At 45.1% G+C, this 26043-nt stretch overlaps 1 protein-coding gene across 5 annotated transcripts in view; it reads left to right on the forward strand.

Moving 5' to 3' along the window:
• Gpm6b (glycoprotein M6B) overlaps window positions 1-26043 on the forward strand; it is a 194917-nt gene that overhangs the window by 148597 nt on the left and 20277 nt on the right. For all 5 annotated transcript variants that reach the window (XM_004671448.3, XM_004671445.2, XM_004671449.2 and 2 more), the window contains one exon: window positions 25162-25348. In XM_004671448.3, coding sequence (XP_004671505.1) covers window positions 25162-25348 — 187 coding nt within the window. The remainder of the gene's footprint in view (window positions 1-25161; window positions 25349-26043) is intronic.

Consider the following 26043-nt stretch of genomic DNA (forward strand, 5'->3'; position numbering starts at 1 on the left):
CAAGCTCAGCTTGGCCACCCATCCTCAATAGGCCAACTAAAGAAACAAGGAATAGTGCAAACCAGGGAAAAGGAAATTAATTTGTTGTGACCACATGGGGAAGAGGAACAAATAAAGAGATCCACACATTTTCCCCTCCACCCCCGCCAACCAAGTCCACCTCTGGAGTCCGGACAGGAGTTTCAGATTTATATAGAAATCAAGAGGTATGCATAATAAGCAGTCCTGGTCAAGGTACAAAATCCAGATCCTTGGCATCTATTGTTTTAGTTGTCTAATAGCCAAAAGAGAAGCACTAGTAGCTCTTTCTCTTAATTATTTATTTACGTGTATGCATACGTATATATAAGCACACATGTGTGGAGGTCAGAGGACTTGTCTGTGCTCCACCTTCTGTAAATAGGGTCTCTTGCCAGTGTAAATGAGTCTGGCCTACACGCAGCTTTTTATGTGGGAGCTGGGGAATCGAACCCCTGCTGACAGGCTTTGCAAACAAGTGCCTTTAACCACTGAGCCATCTCCCAAGCCCTACAAGTATCTTTTTAGAATAACTCACTTTCTACCCGGACAGTTACACCCTGGGCTACACATTGGGGCACTTCCCTCTCATTGATCCACTCTGTAGCATGACACCTGGGAAGTGCTACTGTCCTTTAGAAGTGCTCTTTCAGGCTGGAGAGATGGCTTAGCGGCTAAGCACTTGCCTGTGAAGCCTAAGGACCCCAGTTCGAGGCTCGATCCCCAGGACCCACGTTAGCCAGATGCACAAGGGGGCACACGCGTCTGGAGTTCGTTTGCAGTGGCTGGAGGCCCTGGCACACCCATTCTCTCTCTCTCTCTCTCTCTCTCTCTCTCTCTCTCTCTCTCTCTCTCTCTCTCTATATATATATATATATATATATATATATATATATATCTACTTCTCTGCCTGTCACTTTCAAATAAATAAATAAAAATAAACAAAATTTAGAAGGGCTCTTTCATCGGGGCGTGGTGGCGCACACCTTTAATCCCAGCACTTGGGAGGCAGAGGTCGGAGGATCGCCATGAGTTCGAGGCCACCCTGACATTACATAGTAAATTCAAGGTCAGCCTGAGCTAGAGTGAAACCCTACCTTGAAAAATAAAAAAAAAAAGTGCTCTTTCAGAACCTAAGGTTGTGAGTTACTATGTTTGAGCATCATTTCACCAAACACTTGAAGTTCTTTCAAAAGAGATATCCCTGCTTTTCCTGGCTTTGCATGCACTCAGGGGCCCGGAGCTGGCCTGGGGATGGGTGGGCTGCACCTCTGGCGCAGGTTGTGGTGGCTCCGCCTCCCTGTTCCCAAGTCTGCAGACAGAAGCTTTCTGAGTGTGTCCAGCACAAACCAGGGAAGGTCTCAACCTGTGGCACACCTGCAGTCACTCAGGGGTTTCTGGTTCAGGAGAAGCAAAGACAGTGTGAGCAGACTGTAGCTCCGCTTCAGATTGCAAAGCTCCTCAGCGGTTCAGGGTTCTTTGCATTTTATTGATTGATTTTTTTTAAGTGGCTTTTGCCAGGCATGGTGGCGCACACCTTTAATCCCAGCACCCAGGAGGCAGAGGTAGGAGGATTGCTGTGAGTTCGATGCCACCTGAGACTACATAGTGAATTCCAGGTCAGCCTGGGCTAGACTGAGACCCTACCTCAAAAACAAACAGACAGCCAGGCATGGTGGTGCACGCCTTTAATCCCAGCACTCGGGAGGCAGAGGTAGGAGAATCACCATGAGTTCAAGGCCACCCGGAGACTGCACAGTGAATTCCAGGTCAGCCTGGGCCAGAGTGAGACTTACCTCGAAACCCCCCCCCAAAAAAAAAAAAAAACAGACCAAAAAAGTGTCTTTTGCACAGGAGTTATTTTTGAGCTCACTTAGAGAAGACTAGCATCAGCCATTTTAAATAGCCATAAAACTTTTTGTTTTGTTTTCTGAGGCAGGATCCCACTCTAGCCCAGGCTGGCCTCGAACTCCCTGTGAGTCTCTAACCTCAGCCTGCCAAGTGCGAGGATCAATGGCATGTACTACCACCAACCTCAGCTCTTGATTTGCTTCTTATCTCAGAGCAAGCAGGCAAAGCCCAGATACGCAAACTCAGCAGCAGCAGGTGGGTTGAGAGACGCAGCTCGGATTCTGTCTTGTAGAAGCAGGGTTATCTTGGCGTCCTTTGCGTTACCCTGTGGGTATGGTTTCAGGCAGAGCTGCTTTTGTCCCTCTTTGAGGTCACTGGAGACACTCTGACGGAACTGGGAAGAAGCTTACATCGGCAGCTTCAGCCTTCTCCCTCATCAAACTTTGTCTTTTGGTCACTCTGGTTTACTTCCAAATGAGCCACACAAAACCCTCTTCCATGTCTATGAATACAAAATGGCTTTTGTACTAAATGGAATGTTCTGGGTCTCAGAAAGCCATTTAAGTAGAATGAGACTTTTTTGTTTGTTTGTTTTCTTTTTTTGTTGTTGTTTTTTTTGTTTGTTTTTTGTTTTTCGAGGTAGGGTCTTGCTATAGCCCAGGTCCACCTGGAATTCACTATGTAGTCTTAGGGTGGCCTCAAACTCAAGGTGATCCTCCTACGTCTGCCTCCCAAGTGCTGGGATTAAAGGCATGTGCCGCCATGCCCAGTTTAGGATGAGACTTTCTCTGAAGCTTATCATGTTTGCATTCTATCTGGAAACTTCCATGGACAGGACTTTCTTCCTAAAGAATAACTCTTCTGATGACACATCTGGCTGATAGGTAAAATAATAGGATTGAAACCCTCTTGATTACCTTCCTATGTTTCTTGTGTTGGGAATTGCTGTGAGGGTCTGTGATGCCATTCATTGTGTGTTTGTTGTTGTCGTTTCTTTGTTTTTTTCGAGGTAGGGTCTCACTGTAGCCCAGGCTGACCTGGAATTCGCTACATAGTTTCAGGGTGGCCTCGAACTCACAGTGATCCTCCTACCTCTGCTTCCGGAGTTCTGGGATTAAAGGCGTGCGCCACCACACCTGGCCATTGTGTTTTTGTAAATAAAGTTTTATATAAACCATATCCATTCACTTGCAAGAAAGCACTTCTACATAGTGTGGTGGGATAGTCACTTGGTCTTAGCACTCAAGACTGTATAGGATATTGTATAGTCTTGGTGTCCTCTGTGTACCTGGCTGGTTTCCTGGGCCAGGCTGGTAAGGCCTTCTTATCTGTAAATGCCACAGGAGCTCAATTGGTATTTACCAAGTAAATTGAATTTGACTGACTACAGAGGAGCTCCAGACTAACTGCGTAGGGGTCCGAATTGGGAAAGAGAATAGTGTTAACTTGGTGGACCAACCTTCTCTCATAAGTTCCTCTAATGTGTTTCCAGGGCTGGGAAGATAGCTTTCCATATGAGCACAAGGACCGGAGTTTGATCCCCAGTACCGAAGTGCAAATGATGGGCATGGTAGTGAGCTCTTGTAATCTCAGTATTGGAGAGGTGGAGACAGGAGGAACCCCGGAGCTTGATGGCCAGCCATGCTAGCCCACCTGGCAAGCTCCAGGCCAATAAGAAACCCTGGCTCACAAAAGCTGAATGGTGTTCCTGGGGAACACCACTTGAGATTGTCCCCTGACTTCCACAAGCACACACACCTGCATACACACGTGCCCACACATACACACGCATGCACACACACAGACAAAATCAACCATCCTTTGTTTGGAGGTACAATTGCATGCATGCACTGCGTCCATTTCAAGTGTCTGTTAAGTCTTGATTTCTCTGCCAAGGAGAGAGACCAGCAGTACAAGCATGATGGTGCTGGTGTACGTCTCCCTATTTGAATCCTTTCCTGCTTCCCCCTTCCCCAGGCCACCACTAATTAATGTTCTTTCTCTCTGGCTTCCTTTGCCTTCTCTAGAATGGCCCTCATGAAGATCAGTTCATGTAAATTCTCTCACCCTTTATCATTTATCTGTTCCTATAAACTGGTGTGTGACAGAGGCTGCTTCATAGCTCTGTGACTTTGGTTTTTATCCTTCCTGCTTCCTTCCCTTGAAGACGCCCTGCCCACTTAGAATAAAACTCAGAAAGACCGGTTTTTGCCACCTCCCACAGCTGAGCACTTTAGCTTGCACCCACTCCAGTCCAGCCTACACACGAGTGCCAGATGACTCTCTTCCAAGCACATCTGCCATCATGTCACTTGCCTTCACACAAACCTGCCCCCCTCTCCCGGTTGCAAATGAAGCACAAAGTCTCAGGCTGGTTGGGCTGCCTCCCACGGGTGGAGGAGGACCCACCTGCCTGTCTTTTAAGCTTCTCCTGGCACTACCCTGGTGTCCTTGAGAGACTGAGCCACCATGGGTCCTCCACACCACATTGGTCCTGCTCCCCTTCCCCCATGCTCATCATAGGACCTGTCTTCTCTTCTCTCAGCATCCCATACTCACCAAGGAGATCTGTGGCTACCTTACTTACCGTGCCCTCCCTCTTTTTATTCTAATTAAAGGTGTTTTGCTTGTGGAGGGAGGGTCTCACTGGAATTCACTCTTGTAGCCCAAGGCCGGTCTTGAACACACAATAATCCTCCTGCTTCAGCTTCCTGAATGCTGGGGTCATAAGCGCAAGCCATCATGCCTGGCAAAAGTTATATGTTACTTCATCCGGCCTTCCCCACTAGGATCAATGTTGGGAAGGGCAGCCCCGGAGCCCTGGCCCAATGCCTTGCATGTAAACAGCGAATCTACAGACACTCACAGAATGAATGGAATCCAGGAAAACAGGGATGCTGTCCCCTGGATACCACTAGACCTCAGCCATTCCTCTCACAGATTTGTCTGCTCTGAAAATCCGTGTTGTCGGAACTCAGAACTAACTCCCCTACTCAGCATCAGTCTCCTTAATTTCTTGCTCCCCACTTCACCAGGTGAGGAGCAAATGTTATCTTTTGAAAAGACAGCCAGGGGGCTGGAGAGATGGCTTAGCAGTTAAGGCGTTTGCCTGCAAAACCAAAGGATCCCAGGGGGATTCTCCAGGACCCCGGTTCGAGGCTCGGTTCCCCAGGTCCCACGCTAGCCAGATACACAAGGGGGCACATGTATCTGGAGTTTGTTTGCAGTGGCTGGAGACCCTGGCACACCCATTCTCTCTCTCTGTCTCTCTCTCTCTCTCTCTCTCTCTCTCTCTCTCTCTCTCTCTCTCCCTCTCTCTCTCTCTCCTTCGTTCTCTCTCAAATAAATAAATAAATAAAATATATTAAAAATAAAAAAAAGAAGACACGACAGTTCATACAAAAATCAAAGGAAGGGACTAACAAATACCTATTTCTTGATTTTTTTTTTTTGGTTATTTTTTAGATTTGCAAGGTAGGGTAATTGCTATAGCCCAGGCTGACCTGGAGTTCACTATGTAGTCTCAGGGTGGCCTCAAATTTACAGCAATCCACCTATCTCTCCAGAGTGCTGGGATTAAAGGCCTGCACCACCATGCCCAGCAAAAGTTTCCTATTAAATGGGTTTTAGCTCAAGCTTTAAGAAGAATATGCTGAAAAAAGATTTCCTTCACAGCACTAGAAATAGTTTCAGCAATGCATGGTTGAAATTTTTGGAGTAAAAAGAGCTGAGACGCAAGCTGTCATGTAAGTGATTTCGTGCTTAGCTCTTAAGGGAGGCCTCCCATGACTGGACTTCATGGTGGCTCAAGCAGGATCCCGAAAAGTAGAATATCTCCCCAGAGGCCACCAGCTAGAGCCCACTCCTCACGGATTGTGTGATTGCTGGAAGCCCACAGATCCTTCCTGCTTCTCTGATGAGGATCCACCTGAGCTAATACTTCCCTACACACCTTCACTTTTTGGTAGAAAAGTGGTTTTTGTGTTAGTGTGCCTCTTCCCCTCCCCCCTGTGTTAACCAGCCAGTCCCCCTGAATTGATTTCATAATTCCTTACTACTGTGCTAAAGGGGTCTTCTTTAGATATTTGGGTGTTAGTTGCCTTTACAGTCTGTTGTTGTTTTTCGAGGTGGGTCTTGCTTTAGCCTAGGCTGACCTGGAATTAACTATATAGACTCAAGATAGATTTGAACTGGAATTCACTTGGTAGTCTCAGGGTGGCCTCAAACTCATGGTGATCCTCCTGCCTCTGCCTACCAAGTGCTGTGATTAAAGGCATGTGCTACCACACCCAGCTCCTTTATATTCTTAAAAATACCCCCACATCTAAAGCTTTTATCATGTTGGATATATATATATATATATATATATATATATATATATATATATATATATATACACATACATATACATATACATACATATTGTCATCTATAAGACTTTGTGCTTTGTGGCTGGTCTAAAGCCAGAATTGCCTTGCATATGCTAGGCAAGTACTTTACCACTGAGTTACATGCCCAGCTCAACTTATTTATTATGATAACATTAAATCAATAAACCCATTCTATGTTATTCTAAATCATATTTTGAAAAGACAACAATTTTTCTAAAATCAAAATAATACTTTTGTGAGAAGAGTAAATACTGCTTCACGTGTTTGCAGATCTCTTTCATATGTGGCCTAATGTGAGACAGCTGGATTCTTGCCTCTGCCTTCATGTTCATTTGGTGTCATCTTGGAGCATCTTGGTCTCTCACAGGTACATAGTTGGAGGCAGGAGAAATGTTTCAGTGGCTTTTGCAAATAATTTTGAAACTTTTTTTAAAAATTTTTTTTGTTCATTTTATTTATTTATTTATTTGAGAGTGACAGAGAGAGAGAGAGAGAGGCAAATAGACAGAGAGAGAGAATGGGCGCGCCAGGGCCTCCAGCCGCTGCAAACGAACTCCAGGCGCGTGCGCCCCCTTGTGCATTTGGCTAACGTGGGTCCTGGGGAATCGAGCCTCGAACCGGGGTCCTCAGGCTTCACAGGCAAGCGCTTAACCGCTAAGCCATCTCTCCAGCCCAATTTTGAAACTTTTCCTTGCTAAAGACAAAATTCAGCAAGTAGATTTTTCCCTGTTTTTACATGAGTATGTGTGTATGCTTGTTCATATGTGTGGGTGTGCACATGCATCCGGAGGCCAGTGGTCTGTGACAGGTGTCTTCCTCAGTTAATTTCGACCTTACTGTTTGAGACAAGACCTCTCACTGAATCTGGAGCTCACCAAATCTGTTAGACCACCTAGCCAGCAAGTCCCAGGGATCCCTCTGTCTCCACCTCAGTAGAGGGATTACAGGTGTATGCTACTGTGCCCAGATTTTACATGGGTTCTGGGTATCCACACTCAGGTCCACACACTTCTCTTGCAAGCACTTTACTGACAGAGACATCTCCCCAGTTGTGTAGTGGTTTCTTCAAGATTCTTTGCAGTATAGAATCTGAAAACATAGTGATAACTTCCTATCAAAATTCACTGCTCTTGAGCTGGAGAGATGGCTTAGTAGTTAAGCGCTCGCCTGTGAAGCCTAAGGACCCCAGTTTGAGGCTCCATTCCCCAGGTCCCACATTAGCCAGATGCACAAGGGGGCACACGCGTCTGGAGTTCGTTTGCAGTGGCTAGAAGCCCTGGTGCGTCCATTCTCTCTGCCTCTTTCTCTCTCTCTGTTGCTCTCGAATAAATAAATAAAATAAACAACAACAAAAAAATAAAATCCACTGCTCTAGCCAGGTGTGGTGGCACATGCCTTTAATCCCAGCACTCAGGAGGCAGAGGTAGGAGGATCGCCATGAGTTCGAAGCCACCCTGAGAGTACATAGTGAATTCCAGGTCAGCCTGAGCTAAAATGAAACCCTACCTTGAAAAAAATATCCACTGCTCTAACTTGTACTTTGCTCTTGTATTCAAGAATGATTTTGTAAAATGAAATACTGATTATTTGGGGGGGGGGAAATCTAGCCATGTGAATTGTATAGATTCTCCAAATATAGACACATTTCAAAAAAAGAAACATTTATAAAATTCCATTTCTTCCTAGAAGCACCAATTTCATCAAGAAGTCTTTTGAGCAGGAAACAGTCAGTCTCACTTTTGGCCAATACAACTTTCCCCATATTCATTGACAATAGATACTATTAATTTCTTTGAAGTGAGAAACTGCTCACTTGATGCATTTTTTTTGAGAAACTTTCTCTTAGATCCCTACATCTGAGTATAGCTAGTTCTTAAATATTGGGGACACGACCCAACGGTTGAAGGGGCTTGTTTGCTTGTGATTCTTTCAAGAGAAAAGAGCGTTCTACAAAAACCAGTGCAAGGGCTATAGAATAACGAAACGACACCAGGACTGTTGAGGATGCAGGATGTGCTTCACACATCCTCCACCTCCCTGCACGGACTCGGGGTTGCAATTTAATAAAAGCAATTTTGCCCCAAGGATGTTTTCAAGGGAAACTGGCTTTTTAGTTCGCTTTGTCTTCCTTCAAGTGCATGGTAATGAAGAACGCGCTGCCGCCCAGAATGCGCGGGTGGCACTGTCTGCTTTGTGCTAAGGCATCAGCAGTTTCACTGTGCAAATGTCAGTCAAGTGACAAAAGTAAACAGTGTCTTAGTGCTATTATGAAAAGAGGTGTGACCTCGCAGACCTTCTGAAAGGGCCTCAAAGTCTCCCAGGGCTGCCCAATCATCCTCTCAGGACCCCACATTCTGCCCTTCTGGCCCAGAGTGGGCCTGGTGGAATTGCACCATAGGACTTTCTGGAAGCTGGTGAGAAAAGCAGCAGCCCCCATCTCTCCACAGACCTGTCTTGTCATGTTTGCAAACTTTTCCTTTAAAAAGCCTGTCAGGTGATGTCTTTGGCCAGCTACTCAGCTCAGTATCAGGAGCTGGACTATAGTACTAGCTGATATGGAAATGAATGCAGGTAGCTAGCTATGTGCCAATAAAGCTTTATTTATAGGTGCAGAAGTTTGAATTTCATATACTTTGCATGTGTCAGAAAATATTTCAAGCTTTTCTAACCATTTTGAAATGTGAAAGTCATTCTTTGTAGGTGTAGGTCATAAGAAGAGCAAGCCAGATTTGGCCCATGGGCCAGTTTGCTGACCTGTGCTCTGTATCATTGGTTCTCCAACTTGGGCCTTCATTGAAGCCATCAAGAGAAGTTTTCTGTCTTCATTTTTGTAATTAGGTGTGTATCATGTGTATGTTTGGACACAACACATTTGAGACAAGGTCTCTTTTGTTGTTTTGCCACTGTGAATACCAGGCTCCCATTACCATAGGTGTGTTGGGATTATAAATGCATGTGCTAGTGTGTCTGCATTTACATGGCTTCTGGGGAGCTAAAATCTAGCTGTCAGGCTTGTGCAAGCAAGAGCCTTTAGCCACTAAACCATCTCCTCTGCCCCAACCAGGGAAGCTTTTAACAACAAAAAACAAAATCTTGGGCTGGAGAGATGGCTTAGCGGTTAAGCGCTTGCCTGTGAAGCCTAAGGACCCCGGTTCGAGGCTCCATTCCCCAGGGCCCACGTTAGCCAGATGCACAAGGGGGCGCACGCGTCTGGAGTTCGTTTGCAGAGGCTGGAAGCCCTGGCGCGCCCATTCTCTCTCTCTATCTGCCTCTTTCTTTCTCTGTCACTCTCAAATAAATAAATAAATAACTTACAGTCCCTGAATCCTACCTGTGCCCTGCTAGAAAGTCTAATTTAGTTGGCCTGGGTCAGTGAAGCTCAGACAGGGTTTTCTGGATGATACTGATGTAAAGGAGAGAGTGAGAATTTCTGCTATTTTTTTCCTTTTTACGTCTTTTGAGATAGGGTTTTACTGTGGCCCTGGCTGACCTGGAATTCACTATGTTGTTTCAGGGTGGCCTTGAACTCCCGATGATCCTTCTACCTCTGCTTCGCGAGTGCTGGGATTAAAGGCATGCGCCACTATTCCTGTCTTGCTTCCTAATTTTTAAAAGAAAATGAATTTTACTGTATGAATTTATTTTATAAGTTTAGAATTTGGCAATGTCACCAGCTATCTGAAAACAAAATTGTGCATTATCATCTTACAGTAGGGTCTCTCAAGCCAAGTGCTTCTGACCCCAAACTTCTTCTAGCCTTTGCCCAATGTCTCCTGGGGAGCAAGATTACCTCTGGTGGAGAACCCCTGGTTTAAACCATGTGTACAGCTTTGTTTTGTTGTTTTGTTTTGTTTTGTTTTCCAAGGTAGGGTCTCACTCTAGCCGAAGCTGACCTGGAACTCACTATGTAGTCTCAGGGTGGCCTCGAACTCACAGTGATCCTCCTACACCTCTGCCTCCTGAGTGCTGGGATTAAAGGTGTGCCCCACCACGCCCAGGCTCCATGAGTATGTTTTTATTTATTTATTTATTTATTTATTTGAGAGCGACAGACACAGAGAGAAAGACAGATAGAGGGAGAGAGAGAGAATGGGCACACCAGGGCTTCCAGCCTCTGCAAATGAACTCCAGACGCGTGCGCCCCCTTGTGCATCTGGCTAACGTGGGACCTGGGGAACCGAGCCTCGAACCGGGGTCCTTAGGCTTCACAGGCAAGCGCCTAACCGCTAAGCCATATCTCCAGCCCCATGAGTATGTTTTTTGCTTAGCTTTGTTTTGATACTGTCTCAGGGAATTCTCTCTGGCTCTATTGACATTTGGGGCCTGATAAAGTCTTTGTTGTGGGAGGAGGCGCTGTCCTGTGCTTTGTAGGTAGTTTAGCAATAACACTGGCTTCCACTCACTAGATGTCAACAGCACCCCTCCCCCAGACAATGCCAGATGGTTCCTGCAGGCACAGAAACCCCCACTGAGAATGCTGCCTAGCCCTCTCAGCGGCCAGGAGGTTTCTGTCCTCTGTCCTTCACTTCTGCTTCTCTTAAGTAGGATTCTGTCTTCCATTTCCCTATCACTGGTAGTTTGAATGTCACAATGCTTGCTTCTTGCTCCTTTCCTTTGCCCCCCCCCCTTTCTTTCCTTTTTAATTTTGTGGCTTGTTAGGCACCAGTAAAGTAGCGAGGCAGGCCCTGTGTAGAGGGTGTATGGCGTATGTGTGTATGTGACATTCATTCCGCGGGGAAGAATCCGAGCCCTTGTTCCCGCTGGCTCGCCTTCTGAGCCAGCATTAAATCTGCAGCCAAGATCACCAACAAGTTGGGCAAATCACTTGGCCATTATGAACTCACAGCCATGGCAACGGCCATCCGCAAGCCCAAGGACAAAAGGTGTTTTATTCTGTTGTTCTGCACAAAAGGTTCTAGGGATGCTGGGAACAAAATGGCCATTGACAGAGGGATTGAAGTGTATTTTTTCTCCCTACTATGTGGCTTATATTTAGACTGTCTTAGGCTAACACACAGTGGAGCTTTTGTATGAATCAAAAACCAAAACTCGCTTGAGCTAGAGACAAGCTAAATGAAGGTTTATGATATTAGTCCAATTGAGAATTGGGAGTTTAGCAAGAGATAACGAGAATAACTACTAAAACATGGTAAAGAACCTGGCTTGATTTTTTTATTCATTTCTATTTATTTATTTGAGAGCGACAGACAGAAAAAGAGGCAGATACAGAGAGAGAGAGAACGGTGTGCCAGGGCCTCCAGCCACTGCAAACAAACTCCAGACACATGTGCCCCCTTGTGCATCTGGCTAACGTGGGTCCTGGGGAATCGAGCCTCAAACCCGGGTCCTTAGGCTTCACAGGCAAGTGCTTAACCTCTAAGCCATTTCTCCAGCCCTGGCATTGATTTTTTGTGTTGTTGTTGCTGTTGTTGTTTTTCGTTTTTCGAGGTAGGGTCTCACTCTAGCCCAGGCTGACCTGGAATTCACTATGGAGTCTCAGGGTGGCCTCGAACTCATGGCAATCCTCCCACCTCTGCCACCCGAGTGCTGGGATTAAAGGCCTGCACCACCACGCCCAGCTTTTTTTTTTTTTTTTAACAGAACAGCCCTGTCATAAAAAAACAAACAAACAAATGCTTTCCTGGCCCCTCTGCTAACCACCATTGTGATTACTGGTCTGAAGTTTGGAGAACTTAGTCTGTGGGTTTACAAGCATATCGCAGCAAAGCTTCCTTAACCAGCGTTAGCTTTTAGTAGCGCTTTAATTTTGAGTGCCACACCCATAGTTTAAAACATCAGTCTGTGGTTTAGCTGTTAAGGCTCTTGCCTGAGAAGCCTAAGGACCCATGTTCGACTCTCCAGGTCCCACATAAGCCAGACACAAGGTGACACAAGCATCTGGAGTTTGGTTACAGTGGCTGGAGGCCCTGGCACACCAGCATTCTGTCCCACTCTTGTGCTTTTGCTTAAAAAAAGGCCAGTCTGTTTGGCTTGCCTCAAAAGAAACAAGCAAACAACAAACAAACAAACAAAAAGCATCCGTTTGCCTGTGACTTTTCATAATGGCAATGGCCTGAATCTGAGACCCATTTCCTTTGTATAGACTGCCCAGCAGTGTGTTGGGGGGAAGGGGTGAGAACCTTTCTCAAGTGACTGTAATTGTTTATGCAACCCCATAAACACAGAACATCCTTTATTATTATTTTGTGGTGTTGTTTTCAAGGTAGGGTCTTGCTCTTGCCCAGACTGACCTGAAATTCACTCTGTAGTCTCAGAGTGGCCTTGTACTCACAGAAATTCTCCTACCTCTGCCTCCCAAGTGCTGGGAGATTAAAGGCATGCACCACCATGCCAGGCCAGTATCCTTTTTTTTTTTTTTGGTGCAAATGTATGGACGGTGAGCTTGTATATGTGCATGCATTCATAGGTGTGTGAGTACACACGTGTGTGCATGCATATGGAGGCCAGAGAATGACATTCAGATGTCCTCCCAGCTGATCTCCACCTTAGCTTTTTGACACAGTCTCTCACTGAGCTTACAGCTCACCAGTTTGTCTACATTAGCTAGCCAGTAAATCCTAGGGATTTACCTGTCTCTGCCTCCACAGCACAGAAATTAGAGACATGCATCACCACACTGGGTGTTGGCCATCCAGACTCAGGTCCTCTTGCTTGCATAGCAAGCACTTTACCCACTGAGACATCTATCCAGCCCTTAAGCATCTTTGATGTGAGAAATGCAGAGGTAACGAGGACTTAGTTGCTAAAAATCATTGCAGTCGCACTCTCTTTAAGGCAGCTCAACAACTTGGAACATTTTTCAAAAAAATATTATTTATTTATTTGAGAGAAGGGGGGATGGTTGTGCCAGGATCTCCAGCCACTGCAAATGAACTCCTGATGCATGCACCTCTTTGTGCATCTGGCTTATGTGGGTCCTGGAGAATCAAACCTGAGTCCTTTGGCTTTGCAGGCAAACACCTTAACCTCTAAGCCATCTCTCCAGCCCTGGAAAATTTTGTGATTCTTCCTTGTGGCCTCTAGAACTTGCTATTTTTTGATTTACAAGAGGCTAGAGGGTTTATCCATTGCTTTAGGGAGAAACACCAAGCACAACTAATGTGAAAGCAGGCACTGAGTCTGGGAAGGTCGAGCTGGTAATTAGATTTTTTTGTTTGTTCATTTTTTGAAGTAGGGTCTCACTCTAACCCAGGCTGACCTGGAATTCACTATGTAGTTCCAGGCAGGCCTCGAACTCACTGCAATTCTACCTCTGCCTCCTGAGGACTGGGATTAAAGCTGTGTGCCACCACGCCTAGTTGGAGGCTCTAGTAACTAGAAATGGGCTTCTCCATCTTTCCTGTGCACACTGGCCTCCCCAAGGGGTAGGGTGAGGCTTGTTAGAGTATAGGGGAACACTCAGCTGGTCAAGGGTAGGCCCAAAGTACTTCAGGACTCATAATCTCCCATTTTGCCCTATGCAAAGCACTTCCAAATGACACACAGGCGCCTCTCTCTTTCTCTTCCCCATCCCACCCTAAGGTCTTGTATCTCCTTATCACTTCTTGGCCTTTTGGCCAAGATTGAGTGGAACAAGGGTCTTACTATGTAGTCAAGACTAAAATTGAGCTTACACTCCTCCTAAATGCTGGGCTTATGTGTGTGTGGGCCACAACTCCCGGCTCCTATCACTTCTAGACTTCTGGTAGCTTCCCTTGCTGTACAGTAGAAGCTGTCATCTTCATGTTTTGTTCTTCTGAGATACAGGCCCATGTAACCCCTTCCAACAGCCAGAGTGATCGACAAACTCAGTTGGTTCCCTACTTAAAAATGCTCAAAAGGGACTGGAGAGATGGATCAGCAGTTAAGGAACTTTCCTGCAAAGCCTAACAACTTGAGTTCGATTCCCCAGTACCCACATAAAGTCAGATACACAAGGTGGTGCATGAGACTGGAGTTTGTTTGAAGTGGCTACAGGCCCTGGGGCACTCACTTGCTCTCTCTCTCTCTCTGCCCTGCCCCCTGCCAGATGTGGTAATGTTTGCCTTTAATCCCAGCACTCAAGAGGTAGGAGGATCACTGTGAGTTCAAGGCCAGCCTGAGACAACATAGTGAATTCCAGGTCAACCTGGGTTAGAGTGAGATACTACCTTGAAAACACAATACTCAATGGCTTCCCATAATTCTGAGAGTGATTTTGTCACAAAAAACACAGCTCTCACCTCAAAGGGAATAAGAGAGAGTATGTTCTGAAACCAAATATGGATGACCATGGCCTAGGAACATGGATATAGGTTACTCCAAACCCCATGCTCCAATGTGGTAAATAGTTTAATGAAGTTTTTATAGTAAGAAAATAAAGAAAGCCACAAATCAAGGTATTTTTTAAAATATCCTGGTGGAACAGAGTATTTTGTGTATATGTATGGAGGTTGTCAATAAAAAGTTTTATTTTGTTAAAGATTTTATTTTTACGCATTTATTTACTTGACAGAGAAAGAGAGAGAGAAAGAGAGAGAGAGAATGGGTGTGCCAGGGCCTCCAGCTATTGCAGACAAACTCCAGATGCTTGCACCCCTTGTGTATCAGGCTAATGTGGGTCCTGGGGAATCAAACCTGGGTCCTTTGGCTTTGCAGGCAAATGCCTTAACTGCTAAGCCATCCCTCCAGCCCAAGTTTTATTTTTTTTAAAAACAAAAACATTAGTGGGAATACCAGGTAGATGGATTACCACAAAGCAGGGAAATCTCTATTACAGGCCTCAGATGTAATCTGGTGATCTTCTTTGGGTTGGTGGATATTAAGAGTCTATTTGTACATTTTGAAAGGATTTACCAGGCTGGAGAGATGGCTTAGCAGTCAAGGCACTTGCCTGAAAAGCCAAAGGACCCAGGTTCAATTCGCAAGGACCACATAAGCCAGAAGCACAAAGGTGGTGCATGTGTTTGGAGTCATTTGCAATGGCTAAAGGTCCTGATGTGCCTCTTCTCTCTCTCTCTCTCCCTCCCTCCCTCCCTCCCTCTCCCTCTTTCTCTCTCTCAAATCAATATTTTTTAAAGGATTTACCTAATAGTCACAAGGATGGATGTTAGGTCAAACATAGATGTGGGCAGTGAATATCTATGAAAAGGCTAAAGCTAGCACAAGATAATTTGGCTTTGAACTTTCAGCATTTTAGCTCTCTGAAATCAATCAGCCTTGTAAACTTTTTTAAAAAATAGACACCATTTACTTCTATTTATTTTGTCTTACAATTACCTAGTTTTACTAATTTTATTTATTTATTTATTTATTTATTTATTTATTTATTTATTTGAGACAGAGACAGGGAAGGAGAGAGAGAAGAGAGGAGAGAGAGAGAGAGAGAGAGAGAGAGAGAGAGAGAGAGAGAGAGAGAGAGAGAGAATGGGCACACCAGGGCCTCTAGCCACTGAAAACGAACTCCAGACGCATGTGCCACCTTGTGCATCTGGCTTATATGGGTCCTTGGGAATCGAACCTGGGTCCTTAGGCTTCACAGGCAAGTGACTTAACTGCTAAGCCATCTCTCCAGCCCCTTGTAGCCTTTTTAACACACATGTGGCTTTTTCCACAGCTTCCAGATTCCAGAGATGGCCAGAGAAGCCTTGAGGTCTAGCTCATACAGACCCTTTGGCCTTTACCACTCCACCCTCTCTCTGAACTGTTTCTGCCTCTTTCAGGAGACTGCTCTAGCTTTTTGTTCACTATTCAGGCGCCCTTTGAATGCAGCTTGCTCTCTCCCACTACAGAACTTCCTGTTTCCTGGATCACCCATCCTTTCCCAGTTAACTCTAATTCATCCTTGGATTTTTATCTCAGGATGCCTTCCCAAGTCACCCCAGAAACGAGTTGTTCTCACTGTTTTCTCTCTTTACACCTCTGAACTTAAAACAGTTTTTGTTTGTTTGTGTTTTGTTTTTAAATTTTTTTAAATTTATTTGAGAGCGACAGACAGACAGACAAAGAGGCAGAGAGAAAGAGAGAATGGGTGCGCCAGGACTTCCAGCCACAGCAAATGAACTCCAGATACATGCACCCCTTGTGCATCTGGCTAACGTGGGTCCTGGGGAATCAACCCTTGAACCAGGGTCCTTAGGCTTCACAGGCAAGCACTTAACCACTAAGCCATCTCTCCAGCCCACTTAAAACAGTTTTATACCTCATCCTCATAGACTATAAATTCCAACAGAGTGTAGACTACACATGTGTGTTAGGTCACCACTGGAAGTACAGCACCTAACACAATGCTCAGAACATCAAACATGTTCAGTGATTACTCAGTGCCCACTCTGAGAGGCATGAAATGACTGGCCATCCTTACTTTGGCCCATTCACAGTAGTTTCTACTAAACAAGACCTTCAGAATACCCCAATACTTGCCATAATGGTTATAGACTGAGCTTCTTTTGTTTAAGTGAGGGCTGAGCTGTGCCTTCAAGTAAACCTATACTAATTGCTTCTTCAAGATGATTTACAGATCACTGAACATCAGTACTTTGGTTCTGTTGTGTCTTTATTTTAATAATGAACTCATTAGTCACAGATGGCTCTTCATAGCCCATTATCAGCTATCTTGAGAATTTTTTGTTTGTTTCCGACAGAAATATAAATTTGGCTCCTGCTCCTCCATCTTCATCAGAAGCTAGAAATCATTTTCTGGAGTAAGTTTTTTTTTTTTTTTTTTTTTTTGTTTTTTCAATGTAGGGTCTTTCTCTAGCCTGGGCTGACCTGAAATTCACTATGTAGTCTCTGAGTAACCTTGAATTCATGGCAATCCTCCTACCTCTGCCTCCCAATTGCTGGGATTAAAGGTGTGCACCACCATGCCTGACTTAGATTTTTTTTTAATATTTTATTTATTTGAGAGGTGGGTAGAGAGAGAGAGAGAAAGAGAGGAAGAGGCAGTTAGAAAGACAGAATGGGCAAAACAGGGGCTCCAGTCACTGCAGATGAACTGCAGATGCATGCACCACTTTGTGCATCTGGCTTACGTGGGTACTAGGGAATTGAACCTGGATTCTTCAGCTATCCAGACAAGCGCAATCACCGCTAAGCTATCTCTCCAGCCCATGGAGTAAGATTTTTATTGGTGGAAGTGGATCATCATGGAAGTAGCAGATGGAACGGGCCTGATTCTGCAAGATAGCTGTTCTTTCATTTGAGCATATGTGAGAATGTCCCCCGCAAAGGTTTGTGAAAGCAGATTACTAGGTGTGCTCCCAGAGGTTCTGACTCAGTTGTTCTGGGGGTGGGGTGGTAAAAGGGGCTTGCAAATTTGCATTTTAATGTTTCTCCAGGTACTGCTGCTGCTGATCCATAGACCATACTCAGGACACCAACCAGTGCTTTGAGACATAGTTCCGCAAACTTTTTCCTGTGCAGAATTAAATAATGGCTCTGTGGGTAAAATATTTGCCATGCAAGTGTGAAGACCTGAGTTCAGATCCCCAGCAACCACATAAAATGTGGTGCACCGGAGAGACAGAGACAGGCAGATCCCTAAGGCTTTCTGATTAGCTTGTATAGCCAAATCAGTGAGCTCTAGGTTTAATGAGAGACCTTGCCTCAAAAAACTAAGGTGAAGAGCAACTGAGAAAGACAGTAGATATCAACCTCTGGCCTTCACATCCACTTGCACGCATGTGCATGGGCACCCACAACCCACACAACACGCTCATACACCCATCACCATATAGGAACATGCGTATATACATGCTTTATACACCACATACACATGCCAAAAAATTAAATTATAGATGTATCAGGCTTCACAAGCCATGTGGTCTGCCACAACTATTCAACAGAAGACAGAAACAGCTAGACAATAATAAGTGAATTAGTATGTCTGTGTTCCAATAAAACTTTAAACTTTAAAACAAAAGCACAAGTCACAGTTTGCCTCCTCCTGGTTTTGGAGAAATTTGTGGACTGACTCTGTGATGGCTGCTGTGGTGGGTAACTGCCACTCCCTTTCAGAGTGAAGGGAAAGTCATTAATACTCCTGTGGAGATACTCACTAAGTGTGGCTGATCCCTGGATGCTTGCTCTCAAGATAACATGGTTGGCAAGTAGATGCTTGCCTTTATAGGCTTAGTTTCTTTTTAACTTTTTATTGACAACTTGCATAAATATAGACAATGTACCATGACCATAATCCCCTCCCAACACTCCCCTTTTCCCCCTCCTAACTCCTCCCTCCCTTGAATACCTTCTTACTAACTAGTCCCTCTTCTATTTTGATGTCATCATCTTTTTCCTCCTATTATGCAGGTCTTGTGTAGGCAGTGTCAGCCACTGTGAGGTCATGAATATCAAGGCCACTTTGTGTGTGGATGACAGCATTGTAAGCAGTTCTCATCTTCCTTTGGCTCTTACATTCTTTCCATCACTTCTTCCACAATGGTCCTTGAACCTTGGAGAATGTGATAGAGATGTCTCAGTGCTGAACACCTCATGGTCACTTCTTTTCAGCACTTTGCCCATTGTTGAGTCACCCCAGTGGTCACCACCATCTGAAAAGAGAGACTTCTCTTACCAAACAGGAAAGTGGCATTAGTATATGGACATAAATGTGTTTAGAGGGCAATTTGGTGGTCACAGTATGTCCATTTAGCCAGCCAACAGTAGTCATTTCCCCTTTTAGGGCTTATGACCTCCTCAGCCAAAATTTTTGACCAGGTTTTTAGTATGAGATATAAATTCCCTCCCATGAAGCAGGCCTCAAATCCAATCAGGAAGCAATTGGTTTCCCTGAAAACAGACATGTCACCATTGCACCAGTTGGTACACTGGGCCTGGCTGGCCAGACATAAAGCTTGCAGGGCTCACTATTGGTTGACGAACAGTTGATGACTTTTCTCCTCTCAAAGACTATACTGCATAGGTCTTTCTAGCATCCTGACAGCTTATCAACAGGGAGTAGGCTTCCAGCATAGCCTCACCTTGATTCCTCAGGGTCCTATAGCCCAAGCATGTGAAGTCTTCAGCAATAGGGTCTTGCCATATACTTTGGGAAACCAAAAGTATAGGCTGGGTTTCTATCTAATACCAGGTGCTAAATCACAATGTTACAGTGGACATAAAATACAGAGAATCCCTTATGTCTCTTTCACAAAAATATACCCAGGACTGACCACATAATTTCCATGGTTGGTATAAACTGAAAATGTAGACAGTCTTGTTCAAAAGTTAAGGATCTCACAAACTGACATCACAGAGAATTAAGCCAAGCATGCAGCCCCATGAGACCACACAGGTTGCACGCCCATGAGGCCATCCTGAGCACTCATGACTACCATAGCTTCTGCCAAGTATACACTGTATGCTGCAGTCAGATTCACATTGCTGGTAGAAATCACCCAACCAAGAGCAGCTTGTGGGGGTGGGGAGAAGTTAATTTTGGCTTACAGACTGGAGGGGGAAGATCCATGATAGCAGGGAAAACAACGACATGAGCAGAGGGGGGACATCACCCCCTGACCAACATAAGGTGGACAACAGGAACAGGAGAGTGAGCCCAACACTGGCAAGGGGACACTGGCTATAACACCCATAAGCCCACCCCCAACAATACACTACCTCCTGGAGGCGTTAATTCCCAAATCTCCATCAGCTAGGGATCTAGCATTCAGAAAACCTAAGTTTATGGTGGGCACCTGAATCAAACCACCATACTGTATTAGTCATTTTCCCATCACTGTGACTGAGTACCTGGCAGAAGCAACTTAAGGGAGAAATTTATTTGGGCTCATAGTTCTGAAGGTAGGGTCCATTATGGTGGCTGGGGTGGCACAGTTTGTCAAAGGTGTGAGCTTGAGATGGTGGGAAGATCAGGAAGTAAAGACAGCTTGGCTAAAGTGTGGCTGGGCTGTAACTCTCAACACCCATTCTCCAGCAACCTACTTCTTGCAGCTAGGCCCTACTTCCAAAAAGGTTCCAAAGCCTCCCAACATAGCACCATCTGTTGGAAACCAAGCATTCAAGCACATGAAAGTGTTGGGGACATTTCACATTCAAACCCTAACACACGCTTACATGTATTTCAAGTCAAAAGCTCTTATGTGAAGACACCTAATAGTGTGGAAATCAGAGGATAGCTTGTGGGTTGGTCCTCACCTTTTCATTTCAGGCAGGGTTTCCCTGTCTGTATCTGCTGTTCTTTGCTGTGCTTACCACGAGATTCTGGGAAATTCTCCTGTCTCTGCCTCCATCTCACCATTAGCCTGTTGGGATGACAGAAGCCCTCCACAGATTCTGGTTTTTGTTATGTGGGGTCTAGGAATTGAACTTGGGTACTCAGTGCTTTATCCACTGAGCCATTCCCCCAGCTCCCACTCATATAATTTTAGCTCTTTAGATAAATGGACAACCAAGCTAGAATAAGCTCTAGACCCTGTAGTATTATTTCCTCTAATTTTTCTCATGTTGTATGCCACAAGCTTTAGGTTTTGTTCATTTGCAGGGTCTAGAAGACTTTTATGTGTGTTTGTGACAAAGATGGCCAGTATTGTGGTTTCAGCTCTGTAGTTGTAACAGTTCCCAGTCACAAATGAGCCATCTACTGAAAATGTACAAGCACTGGCATTAGCCAAGACTGGGATTCACTGGTGTAATAGTGATCCCGCAAGTTCAATCTCTGGATTCTCCTGCTGATACAAAACTAGCTCTCCAGCATGGGGTAAATGGAGTCCTCAAGAGATAAACTGAAGAAAAACTTTAGCTTTGATCTAGTGTTGAATTTGGGACTGGACAGCCTCATTCTTCTACCCTCACTCGTCTTTTTGAGCCCAGGAGCAGCTGTGATAGCTCCTTTGACAGAAGAAGAATAACTCTAACCCGTTGGGGATTAAAGAGCCTTTTGAAGCTGCCACAGTGGATGTAGAAGGATGAGTTCTGTTGTTAACGGGTAAATGTGCTATACCTAACTCCAAATGATGAGAAAGGACATGGGTTTAGTACATGTACAACAAAAATATCCAGCAATGCATCATATTCTACATCATTGTTATCATGTCAATTAATGATTCCACATTCTGTATCATTCTGATAAGGCCTTTCTGCCTCGTCTGTCTGCAGTATGAGTGAGATTCCCCCTGTATGTACTTCCTCTCTATCTCTTCAGATCTTTCCTCTGCTGTGGCTGTTTGTGTCCTGAACCTCATCAGGTTGTAGCATGAGTGTGTTTCTTGTCTGCCTGAAGCATTAGACTGATCTTCCAGGTGAAGGTGGCTTACTTCACGTGTATGTCACTGGTGCTAAGCTTGACAATCCAGTGTTTTCAAAAGCTCTGGACTGGAGAGATGGCTCAGCAGTTAGGCGCTTGCCTGTGAAGCCTAAGGACCCCGGTTCGAGGCTTGATTTCCCAGGACCCACTTTAGCCAGATGCACAAGGGGGCACACGCATCTGGAGTTTGTTTGCAGTGGCTGGAGGCCCTGGCACATCCATTCTCTCTCTCTCTCTCTCTCTCTCTCTCTCTCTCTCTCTCTCTCTCTCTCCCTCTTTCTCTCTCTGTGTTGCTCTCAAATAAATAAATAAAAATAAACAGAAAGAAAATTTCCAAATATGGCCAGATGTGGTGATGAAGATATTAAATCCCAGCACTCAGGAGGCAGAGGTAGGAGGATAACTATGAGTTCTGGGTCAGTCTGGACTAGAATGAGACTATACCTCAAAAAAAAAAAAAAGTCTACAGAATGAATTCCAGGTCAGCCTGAGCTAGAGTGAGACCCAACCTCAAAAAACAAAACAAAACAACAAAAAAATGTACTGAATCCAAGGTGTTTCAGTCAGGTTCGCATTGCTGGCAGAAAACGCCTGACCAAGAGCAGCTCCTGAGGGGCAGGAGGGGGAGTTTACTTTTGGCTTACAGGACAAGCCCCATGGTGACGGGAAAACGATGGCATGAGCAGAGGGTGGACATCACCTCCTGGCCAACATCAGGTGGACAGCAGGAACAGGAGAGTGTGCCAAACACTGGCAACAGGAAGCTGGCTGTAATACCCATAAACCCGCCCCCAACAATACACTGCCTCCAGGAGGATTCAATTCCTAAATTGCCATCAGCTGGAGATATAGCATTCAGCACACCTAAGTTATGGGGGACACTTGAATCAAACCACCACACAAAGTAAAACCCCATTAGAGTCTACATTCCATATTAGAGAAAATCCGAATATGTGGTCAGAATGTGTCGTCCAAACTACTATTCTGTTATGATGAAATGCTCTGTGTCCTCATTGTCCCCCATGGCAGCCACTAGCACATGTGGCTTTTTACCACACTCAGGAAACAAGGCTGCTGCAACTGGGGATGTGAAATTTCCCTTTGAGTTAATTTTGTTTGTTTGTTTCTTTTTTTTTAATTTTTTTAAACATTTTTTATTTTTTTTTTATTTATTGGCTTGAGAAAGACAGACACAGAGAGAAAGACAGATAGAGGGAGAGAGAGAGAATGGGCGCGCCAGAGCTTCCAGCCACTGCAAACGAACTCCAGATGCGTGCGCCCCCTTGTGCATCTGGCTAACGTGGGTCCTGGGGAACCGAGCCTCGAACCTGGGTCCTTAGGCTTCACAGGCAAGCGCTTAACCGCTAAGCCATCTCTCCAGCCCTGTTTGTTTCTTTTTTGAGGTAGGGTCTCACTCTAGCTCAGGCTCACCTGGAATTCACTATGCAGTCTCAGGGTGGTCTTGAACTTACAGCAATCCTCCTACCTCTGCCTCCCAAGTGCTGGGCTTAAAGGTGTTTGCCACCACACTTGGCTTCCTTTGACTTAACTTTAAATGAATTAAAATAGCTACACGTGGGGCTAGAGAGATGGCTTAGCAGTTTAGCGCTTGCCTGTCAAGCCCAAGGATCCCGGTTTGAGGCTCGAATCCCCAGGACCCATGTAAGCCAAATGCACAAGGTGGCGCATGTATCTGGAGTTTGTTTGCAGTGGCTGAAGGCCCTGATGTGCCCATTTTCTCTCTCTCTCTCTGCCTCTTTCTCTGTCACTCTCAAAAAAAAAAAAAAAATCACACGTGCTAGCAAGTACTTGACCCGACATCAGTCCTAGGGCCACCCAGCTCTCCAACAAGGGTCAGGCACAACTGTAAGTCTTTGGCTTGTTCTTAACATTCTCATAGGCACTGAGAGTAGGGCAGGTTGTGAATGATGCAACACACACCAGTCAATTTTCTCTTTATAGAACGGGACACTATCAAGGCCACCTATGTTGGCTTCTCTTGGTTTGTGTGCATGGAAGAGAATTCAGACATTCAGTTTAGTGGTCAAAAAGCCATGGATACAATTGAGCTGTAACATCACTGTTCACAAATCTCAAGTGTCCAAAGCTCTTGAAGGTATTAACTTGCTATTGACTTGAACTATATTGTGCATTTGGATCCTATTTTATGAGGTTTAACACATCTGTTTCAGGGAGATTGATCTTCCTGACAACAGCTGGTCATCTTTAGAACCAGAAGGAAGGTCAGTCTCTTATGAAACCATGTCATTTTATATTTTTCCAACAAATGCAAGAGCAGTTCAGTAAAGCAGGTCTGGGGTCACTTCCTGTGGCAAACTGAAGCGAATGCTAGCTTCAGACGGGATGCTCATCTGGTGGGAAAGTGCACCTCTGGTGTATTCTGCTGAGTTTGCTTTCCCTGAATCCTATGAAGACTATCTGAAGGAAAGAAATTTAATGTGCTTGCCCCAAGGTAATGAATTGCTCTTGATTGCTGTTAAACATCTTAATGCATTTACAGTTCCATTTCCCCTATGAGCCATTTACTGAAGGGTCTGGATAATATAAACCAGGATGGGAGGTCAGGAGAGCTACAGACATTATCCTGAAGCCAACACTGCTGGAACTCAAAGATAAATATCTCTCAACTGAAAATGTCACCCGGTTCTGGTGGGCAGACAGACCTGTATGTACGTTTCAAGGAAAAGTTTCTCTGGAAAGTCTTCTCAAGGTTAAATGTGAAGTATGGCGCTGTCTCCTGCATTTCACTTCATGGATTCTCATTTTGTCCTCTTTCCTTTTTTTGTTTCTTTTTTTCCCCCTTTCAACTACTTTAAGCATCACCTACTGGGTCTGGGTTGTAACTTGGAGCATGTGTGTCTAGGAAGGGGCCAAATGGGAAGAGGAGGAGGAGGCGGTGGTCATCTGTGAATGAATTTCTTGTGCTGCCCAGGGTTTATGGGGGAGGAGGAGGGTTTCATCAAGAAAGCAGACATAGTTACTGATGTCAACTTGAAAGAAACTGGAGTGGACCCACTTGAGTGCATCTTTGTGACTTGGTACTTCACTGCCTGAGGGTCCAAATCCCTATGACCTTTCCAAAATGATTCCCGAGATGATTTTCTAAACCTGGCAGCAGTATAATTACCATGCTGGGTTCTTCTGGCTTGCCAGGAGGTCAATGACTTGGGGTAAGTCACGGGCTGCTGTAACAGTAGGTTTGTTCTAGAAAGCCCAGAAGGGTGAGTTTGGAGAGAACCTGACTGGCTTTTCTTCATGGAGCTGTGACCACTCTGTAGTCCCTCCCCTTTGCCTTTGGTAGTGGAATGAGTGTTCTTCATTGCCACCTGGGAAGATGCCTAATCACCCTGTTGTCAGTCAGAAAGCCCTGGAATTATGTTGCATCTTCTAACTGTGTTTTGTCACCTTTGTCACTCCTTACCCTGCCAGACCCTGAAAGTAAGTTACAGTCCTGTCTGGTGCGTCAGAGTCCTCACCCACAGAATGTGAAATGGTGGAACTAGCCCCTAGTCCTTGGAATGCTGACGTAGTAATCACAGAGCTGAGAGGGGAATGGAGAAGTAGAAACTCCTGTGTCCGTGGAGACCAGAGGCATTCTTGCCCATCATGGCCGCCTTTTTTTTTCCTTTGGTCTAGGCTGCTTCGAATGCTGCATCAAGTGTCTGGGAGGAGTCCCTTATGCCTCCTTGGTGGCCACCATCCTCTGCTTCTCTGGAGTCGCCCTGTTCTGTGGCTGTGGACATGTGGCTCTTGCGGGCACCGTGGCGATTCTTGAGCAACACTTCTCCACCAACACCAATGACCACGCCTTGCTGAGCGAAGTGTATGTACCTACTTCCTTTTTAAAATGTATTAATGGGGCCGGAAACACAGCTCAGTGGTTAAAGGCACTTGTTTGCAAAGCCTGCCAGCAAGGATTTAATTTCCAAGCGCATACATAAAACCAAATTACAAGGTGGCACATGCATCTGGAATTTGCAGCAGCAAGAGGCCTTTGCCTCTCTGTCTCTGCTTGCAAATTTCAAAAATGTAAGATGCAACCACCTCATGCTGTGCTCTGAAAGACTATCTCGACCTCTTCTGGCAGAAAACTGATGCCTTTAATGAATGTTCACTCTATTCAGGTAGAAAAAGTCCATGACACAAGAAGAAAAGCATCAAGAATGTGGTGGGTGTTTAGGGTCCAGTGTGGGATCTCGGTTGTGCATAGCAAGGAGTACATATTCCATACAGTAGAGGAGGATGTGGGGGACTGTGATGAAGTGACAGGTTGATACTGCAGAACATCTCATAAGAGAGTTAGCATTGTTCTCAAGTTTTCTCATAGAAAATGACCACCCTGGAATGGTGGGAGCCCCATGGAGGACTTAACCCCAAGTCTAAGTCTGAAGGAATGACATTTCACCATTAATCGTTTTGGCAGGGGCACAGGAGGTGGTTCAATCAGTAAAGTACTTGTCATGCAAACACAGGCCTTGAGTTCCAATCTCCAGTACCCATGTAAATGCTGGGCAGGCA

Source organism: Jaculus jaculus, chromosome X, assembly GCF_020740685.1.
Source record: "Jaculus jaculus isolate mJacJac1 chromosome X, mJacJac1.mat.Y.cur, whole genome shotgun sequence".
NCBI lineage: Eukaryota > Metazoa > Chordata > Mammalia > Rodentia > Dipodidae > Jaculus > Jaculus jaculus.